The following is an 8,492-nucleotide window of genomic DNA, read 5'->3' on the forward strand; positions in this document are numbered from 1 at the left end:
GAGGGGGGGGGCTAGGGGGCTTATGGACAGGAAACCAGGGAATGGAATAACATTTGAAATGTAAATAAGAATTACCCAATTTTAAAAACTGGGAAAAAAGAAATTGTAATACTAAATAAATAAATAAATATAGATATAAATATAAATAAACTCGTCCATCAAAGTAAACCTGACCACCTAGTCCCCACCTGCCACATGGCTCATTACTTCTCTTCAGTAAGGATGGATACCTGTTTCTTCTTCCATGTGTTGCTGGCAAATCTCCAACCTCTGACTCTTTCTCAGAGTTTGCTATAGTTAGTCAGCTCTTTATTAAACCAAATGAGAAAGTGATGGAGAAGAATGTTTACAAAACACCGAGACAGTTGATGCTTCATAGAAATAACAACAACAAGGTCTGGCCTGTACTTAACTCTCTGTCAATACAGAAATCAGCATTTGAATGTTACAAAGACAAGCTTTATACAGTGCACAAGAGATTATCCCCCCCAAAATAAAAAATAAAAAAAATGGACTCCTCAACAGCTGGTACTCTGGAAAATGTAAACATACATCATGATGAAACTAGATACCTACCTCTCATGCTCTACAAAACTCAATTCAAAATTGATTGAAGAACTTGTCATTAAGTCCCGAAGCCTAAAACTGCTGGAGAAAAAGACAGTGAAAGCATTCAAAATACAGGAATGGGCAAGCACTTTCTGAAAACACCCTACTGACCTATGAAATCCTAGCAAGAGTCCACAAGTGAGGTTGCATAACAATAAAAAGCTACTGTCCAGTGAAGGCAACTATCAGCGGAGTGAACAAATAACCTGCATGAATGGGGAAAAATCTCTCCAACTACACATCCTATACACCTATCTAGAATCTATAAAGAAATCAACAAATTCAGCATTGACAAATCAACCAATCAATAAATAGATAAATTGAATAGCTAGTTCTCAAGAAGAAATACATGTTCAATGTTTCACTATCAGAAAAATGAAAGTAAAATACCTTGAAATTCCATCATGCTCTGGTCAAAATGGGACACATAGGAAGATCCTGTCTCCAAGGATCCTACTGAGAAGGAATAACTGCCTCAGAGGCAGGAAGCCTTCGTGCTGGTGACATTGGAGCTTGCTCTGTAGCAAAAAGGATGAGTGTAAGTGGCAGACAAGAATGTGGTGAGCACTGCAAACATGAGAAACACTGTAATTTATTAAAACTACGTGTGAGCTTGGGTAGAAGGGCTCAAAAATTTTTAAGGGATAATAATAATACTGGTTATTAATAACACATTAAAAAGTATGTCTGTGTATTGGATGGATATGTAAAAGTGAGCCAAAGGGACCCAATCGAAGCCTGGGGACTCATTCAACCAAACTTCTAAAATATCCCCAGGGGTAAAATAGAGGGAGCTATCCTTAGTAGTCCCTAGCTACCAGCTGTCACAGAGTCCCCAAAGGATATGGAGCTAAGGGTCTCCAAAGACTCTGGAACCACAGTGTGGAAAAAAGAAAGCAGGAAGAAAACAGAAATAGGTCATTCCCTCAGGGCCAGGAAGATTTTAAGTCCCCCTGTTTTTACTTCTTCAGTGGGACACAACCCTGTTACCTTCCTCTGTCACTGTCATCTCTAAGGCTGGGCTGAAGTTTCTCTGCTACAAAAACTCCGAACACCTCTATTTCTTGGTATGTTCTTAAACCCATAGCTCATAACATTCATGGTATGAGGGAAAAAACATACTAAATGTCTGTACGCTGGTGAGGAATAAGCTAAAAATTTCCAAGAAAAGAACAAGCTACATATTGAGAAATGCCAGTCTGTCCTCACCATATTGAAGTGGGGCCTGGGCAGAGGAATTTCACAAAAAGAAGGGAACTTTCGGGAAAGAATTTAAAGATCCCTCCAGAAATTAGGAATCCTGAGGGGTCAACCCTGATAATACTGGTCCTTATCACCTGGGGTATCTACAGTGTCCAAGCCAGTAGCAGCAAAAGCACCACCCTTTAGGACTTTGTTGGGAATGCAGTCTCAGGTTGCAGGTTTTCTGAGCTAGATACTGCACCTTCAATGACACCTTCAATCGACTGTCATGCATGTTCATAGCTGAGGAGAGCTGCCAGCAAGATCCAGCTCAGCTCTATATGAGAATCAGTATTTTTTTTTTTTAGTTTCTGACTTCTGAGCCTCACTCTAGAACAGCTGTTGAAAATCTTTGAGCACTGTCTGTAGCAATCAGCTTTTCACAAAGTTCATCTTAAATCCTAATGGCATCAGACCATGGCATAGAGCTAGAACCACTGATCCAGACCAAAGTACTCAATTTGAAGAGACTAAAGAGAGATACTTAGAAACATCGTTGGAGAAGAGACAAGGAGGCCATAGTTCACAGCTTAACTCTGTGCTCCTTGTATCTGTGAGTCTTAGTCTTTTCCTTTCTTTGGAATGCAGTGATCCAGGTAGGACTGTTCTAAACAGAAGGAAATTACTTAAGGCAGGGGAAGCAGAGATCAGAAAAACAGATGAGAATGCCTGCTATGCCAATCACTACCATCCCAGCTTTTAAGAAAAATCCCTAAGGAATATTAAGACAAGGGAAAGCTAGAAGCCAAAAGACATTGGTCCAAATGGCCAGGACGCTCTCAGTGAATGCTGCAGGAGTTAGAGAGTCAGATACTTGGAGGCAAATCCTTTCTTCAGATAAAGTAGATCCAGTGTGAACCTTCCTCAAGATGTGCTCCTCATCTCCTGGGAAGAATGAATTATGTTTTGCTAAGTGTGGGTAGTAGACATCCTGGTCTGCCTGAAACTGAGACGTTACACAGATCAGAGGAGTTTCGGAGGGAAAGATTCACAGCAACGTCCATGTTCTATTATGATTTTTCCCGTCTTGCAGATGGAGAAATGGAGAGACATCCAGAGCAGAGCTTCCCCCCAGGTTGTAAAGGTGAGTGCTGTTTGCTTTTCATGTGGAAAGGCCAAAATGTAAAGGTGTTGACCATCAGCAGTGATTTCATTTATGGACAGCACACATGTCTGAGTGGGGTTGGAGCCTCATTACCATTCTGTTAAAATAATGTCTATAGTTCCTTCCATTTTCTGAGAATGATAGAATGTTATTTTTCTTCATGACTGAATAACATGTATCCGATTTTTTGTTGTCTCTTCATTTGTCGATGGGCATCTAGGCTGATTATACATCTTAGCTATTGTAAAAAAAAATTAGCAGTGAACATGATATGCAAGCATAGCAGGTGTGGGTCTAAGTCTAGAAGGCAGAGACGGGGTTTCCGGGCTCTTGTGTTTATTAACACTGCACTACACAGAGACACATGGATGGTAATGGAGAAGGGGACAGTTTAAGGGACCAATACAAAGGGGCTATATCTCACCTGTAGCCTGGCTCCCAGAGCACAAAAAAAAGGTGAGGAAAGAGATGAGGTGAACTCTGCAGTGATCCACTGTCTTAAGGAAGTACCCACCTCTCCCAGGTTTATACAAACACCAGCCTCTCAGAGCATGTACCGTTGACTGAGGGAAGCTTGGGTAGGCTAAAGAGCTGCCAGTCTTTCTCATGTGGACATCTTTGAATGCTCTCCCTCCAGTTACCTACTCTCCTGCCTTGCAAGTATTTCTCTGATAAGATATAGAGTCTATTGAGTGTCCAGGGGTGAGACAGATGGGCATGGTAGTAGTTGTGCTTTAGTTTGGGGGAAGCCTCCACATTGCTTTCTGTAATGGTTCTACCAGTTTGTACTCCCACCAACAGAGGGTAAGGGTTTCTCTCTGCCTACATCTTGCCATCATTTTTCATGCTTTATTTTGTTGGTAGTGGCCATTCAGACTAGAGTCAGATGAAATCTCAAAGACATTTTAATTTGCATTTCTTTGATTGTTATAGATATTAAACACATATTAAAGTGTCCATTTCTATACCTTATTTTGAGAACTGTCTGTTCCAATCATTGGCGTATTTGCTGATAGGCAGTTTTTTTTCTGAAGTTTAGTTTTGCAGTTCTTTGTATATTGCAGATATTAAGCCTTGTTTGAAATATAGCTGGTGAAGATCTTCTCCCATTCTACAGGCTGTCTCTCCATTCCGTTAAGTTCTTTTGCTGTGGAAAAGCTTTGAGATCATGAGATCTCATTTGTCAGTTCTTGGGGCTGTTTCCTGTGCTATTGTAGTTTATATTCAGAAATCTGTTGGCCATATCTATCTATGTCCTAGTGTGTTTTCCTTATGTGAACTTTTAGTAGCTTCAGCATTTCTGGTTTTAGATGAGGATCTTTGATCTACTTTGAATTGGTTTTATGCAGGATGAGGAGATAGGGATCTAATCTCACTACTATGTGGGTTTTGTCAGCACCATTTGTTGATACGACTGTCTTTTCCCAGTGCACATTTTTCAAAAGTGTGTCAAGATTTAAGCATCCAGTTGTGTGGGTATATCCCTGGGTCTTCTATTATGTTCCACTGTTGACAGGGTCTTTCTAATGTGTACTCATAGACCATAATATCACATCCTATCCCTTAATATACACAGTTGTTAACACATTGAAAAAATTTAGCAAAGGCTTTAAAGATGGCTCGGCATTGCTTTTCCAGCGGACCTGATTTTAATTTCCAGCACACACATCAAGTGGATTACAATCACTTTTAACTTCTGTTCAAAGGAATCTGATGCCTCTAGCCTCTTCGAGCACTCAACACATGCACAGACTCACACATAAACTCGCACAATACATGTAGGTATAAATAAATAATTCTAAAAGTTTCTTTAATTTAAAAATATGTTTAAACCACTTGTAGTGATGCACACCTTTAATCTCAGCACTTGGGAGGCAGTAACAGGCAGATCCTTGAGATCGAAGTCAGTCTGGCTACATAGTGAGTTCCAAGATAGCCAGGGCTACATAGATCTTATCTCAAAATTAATCAATTAATTAAATGCACGAGATGGTCCAGTGGGTGTGTGCTGCAGCAGGCACAGATGAGGAAGATGTTTGGTTTCCTCTGGGTAGGTCACAATGGGCTTCACGCTGCAGATAAACAAAGAAGCAGGTCTTAGATAAAAGGAATAAGTGAGAAGACAAAAGAGTGTGAAGCATCATTGCCTATCAAGAAGTTGATTGTCTTAAAGCTGTTTTATCCCTGTATGGAACCAATACATCTGATTCTGTTCACTGAACCTTCACTGGAAGCCTGTTATACTTCAGGCCCGGTATGAGACTCTTCACATGCATTATCTTACTCAGTCCTTGCTGCTTTCCTCTCATCATACATAGAAGAAAAAATAAGGTTCAGAAAAGCAGAGGACAAACATTCACATCCTTGTTTCTCCCACACCTCATTTTCCTAGGACACCTGCCTACTCCCTTCCCTGGCCTTGTCCAATGGGAAGAGTTCCTTTCAACAAACTTCAAGGGCCATACTAAGGAAACTAATGCCCTTGTGAAGATGAACCTGCAGATGTCTCAATGATAGAACAGGATATGAGAGTCAGATAGTTTGTCAAAGGTCAAATGAGTAATTTTGTCCAGTTAAGATTAGACCCCGGGATACGGCTCTCTCTCTCTCAGTGATGGGCATAACTTTTCTCTCATTTCCCCTCTCTCTTCCTTTCTTAGTCTCCATCCAGAAGAATGAGCTCAGAGAACTTCACCTGGTCCAGAGTTACGCCTGCTGAGTTCATTCTCTTGGGGATCACAAATCGTTGGGACCTGCGTGTGACCCTATTCCTGATATTCCTGCCCATCTACCTCATGAGCCTGCTGGGAAATGTGGGAATGGTGCTACTCATCCGTATAGATGCCAGGCTCCACACACCCATGTACTTCTTCCTGGCCAACCTCTCCCTGCTGGATGCCTTCTATTCCTCTGCCATAGGCCCCAAGATGCTAGTGGATCTTCTACTGTCCCGTGCCACCATCCCTTATGCAGCCTGTGCCCTCCAGATGTTTGTCTTTGCAGGGTTGGCTGATGCTGAGTGTTGCCTATTAGCAGTCATGGCCTATGATCGCTATGTGGCCATTGGGAACCCTCTCCTCTATACCACAGTCATGTCACCCCGTCTATGCCTAGCCCTACTTGGGGCATCAGGCCTGGGAGGAGCAGTGAGTGCCTTTGTACATACAACTTTCACCTTCCGCCTGAGCTTCTGTGGCTCACTAGAAGTCAACAGCTTCTTCTGCGATATTCCTCCACTGCTTGCCATCTCCTGCAATGACACCAGTCTAAATGAACTCCTCCTTTTTGCTGTCTGTGGTTTTATCCAGACAGCCACAGTGTTGGCTATTGCTGTGTCTTATGGATTCATCGCTGGTGCTGTGATCCGCATGCAGTCAGTTGAGGGCCGTCGGAGGGCAGCTTCCACTTGTGGTTCTCACCTCACAGCTGTAGCCATACTATATGGGACTCTTATTTTCATGTATCTGCGTCCTAGCTCCAGCTATGCCCTGGACACGGACAAGATGGCATCAGTGTTCTATACTCTCGTCATTCCAGCTCTCAACCCACTCATCTACAGCCTTAGAAACAAGGAAGTCAAGGAAGCCTTCCTGGCGCACTTGCCATCGATTCTGCTGCCCGGGGCGGAGCACCAGTGACTGGCCACAGGAAGCTCCTTAAGGGTGAAGACACTGTCACTGGGGATAAAGATAGGTGTTCCTCTGACTCAACTGTCTCCTGTCATTAATGAAGGGACTACAAATAGGGGAAGGATTAAAATGCACAAACGGAAGCAGAAACCTGGGGTATTTTAGAGCAAGACCTAAAGAAAGCACCAAGACCAGATAATGTTGCTATGGAGCTGCTTTGAGTTCCTCGGTATCCAAAACACTAAAGTTCCTAGATGTTACCTGGTGAAACATCAGAATTTACATCACCAGTGCATATAAGATGCTAATTTCTAGAAACTCCAAATGAGATCCACTTTACCTCCAATTTTCTCTAGATTTCTGGCCATTTAGTTTTTTGCTTTTTTTTTCACTGCCAAAGGGTATGCTCTTTGCTCCTCAGAACTTCAGGAAAACATCCTCAGAACCCATTCATGCCAGAGCATGACTGAATATGATGAAACAAATACCCACCCTTGAAGGCTGTGTGCTCTGTGTCTCTGCAACCATGTTGAGAGGCTGAAGAGATTGTGGGGGTCCATAGGCAGGCATACTTTATTCACCACCATACAAGCCACCATGTAGGCACACATTGACACACAGGTCAATATCCAGGTAGGCACAGACCCACACACAGGCCACAAGGAAGGAGGTACTGTGACTACAGAGAGACAGACACACAGGCTGGCAACAGCTAAAGCAAAGACAAAGAACTCCCAGCCACTGGCTCAAAGCCATGTTTATACAGAATTCTGCCAGGAAAAGTTGCATAACAGATTTTATATCACTACTCCCTTTAGGGGGTTCTCAGACATGTGGTGTCAGCTATTTTGTGCTGACTCATAGCCCCGTGACTATCCAGTGTCAGCCATGTTTTAGCTAACTCATATCAGATATCCACATGAGCAGCACCTCTAAACATAAGTTATCCCTTATGGCCTTCTGCTCCCAACATTGAGTTAGACAAACACTGAGTTAGACACATAAACATTCTAGGTACCCGATTGACATTTAAGTCACTTTAATTTAAGCTTTTGAGTTATGGGTTAAATTTTTCTTCAAGATTAACCATAGGACTTAGTAGCTAAATTTCATTAGTGGATACAAGCATTCTCAGATTAACACATGGAGGGGCAGTGTTGACATCATGAGTGTTTTGTGTTGTGATATACTATCCAAAGGTAGTATTGGAGTTAGGAAAAGAAATACCATAACTCTGACCACTTGGCAATGGTTGCTATGATTCTCCAAGTCCTGGGGCATAACGAACCCTCTATAAGTAGAGGTCTTGGGTGTTCAACCAGATATATCTCACAGTTTTCATGGATTTCCTTTGTCTTCTTGACTCAGTTGCATCTATCTAGGAAGCCTTTCTCTTCGTGGACAAGGTGAGAACAAACTTGGGACAGTAGAGGACAGACAATGCTAAATGACCAATTCTGCTTGATCCCCTTTCCAGTCCCTTGAGTGAATATGACTAATGGAGGATACTGTGGAAAAGTGTAGGATTCAATGTTTCATTATGAATCCCAATAGAATTCCCTTGGAATCACTTCTGCAGGTTTTAACCAGGGGTTGGGCTTGCCTTCCACACACCCCTTCAGGAAGAAACCAGAATCTAGAACTTAGATTGAGGAAACAGTTAAGACATCAACCACAGATTCTCTCCCTTCTTCCCTTCCTCTTTCCCTCCACTACCATCTATCTCTTTCTCTATATATAACTATGGCATTCTTGAAGGTCACAGACTAATAAGGAAAAGGATGCAGCTAAGACATTTACTCAAATCTTAGAGAACATCATGAGTATTGTAACAGTTTATCTTATTCCTATTTGCTCAGAATTATCTCAGCCTTAAACTGGAAGTAACATATCCTAAGATCATACTC

At 42.1% G+C, this 8,492-nt stretch overlaps 1 protein-coding gene across 1 annotated transcript; it reads left to right on the top strand.

The window, feature by feature from the left end:
• Nucleotides 1-2,893: 2,893 nt before the first annotated feature.
• On the top strand, nt 2,894-6,610 carry LOC116900146 (olfactory receptor 5C1). Its single transcript, XM_032901920.1, has 2 exons — nt 2,894-2,935; nt 5,617-6,610. Exon 2 carries the CDS (start codon nt 5,632-5,634, stop codon nt 6,592-6,594), a length of 963 nt encoding a protein of 320 aa, XP_032757811.1. The 5' UTR covers nt 2,894-2,935; nt 5,617-5,631; the 3' UTR covers nt 6,595-6,610.
• Nucleotides 6,611-8,492: the final 1,882 nt, after the last annotated feature.

The sequence above is a fragment of the Rattus rattus genome, chromosome 5, assembly GCF_011064425.1.
Source record: "Rattus rattus isolate New Zealand chromosome 5, Rrattus_CSIRO_v1, whole genome shotgun sequence".
In the NCBI taxonomy this organism is placed as follows: Eukaryota; Metazoa; Chordata; class Mammalia; order Rodentia; family Muridae; genus Rattus; species Rattus rattus.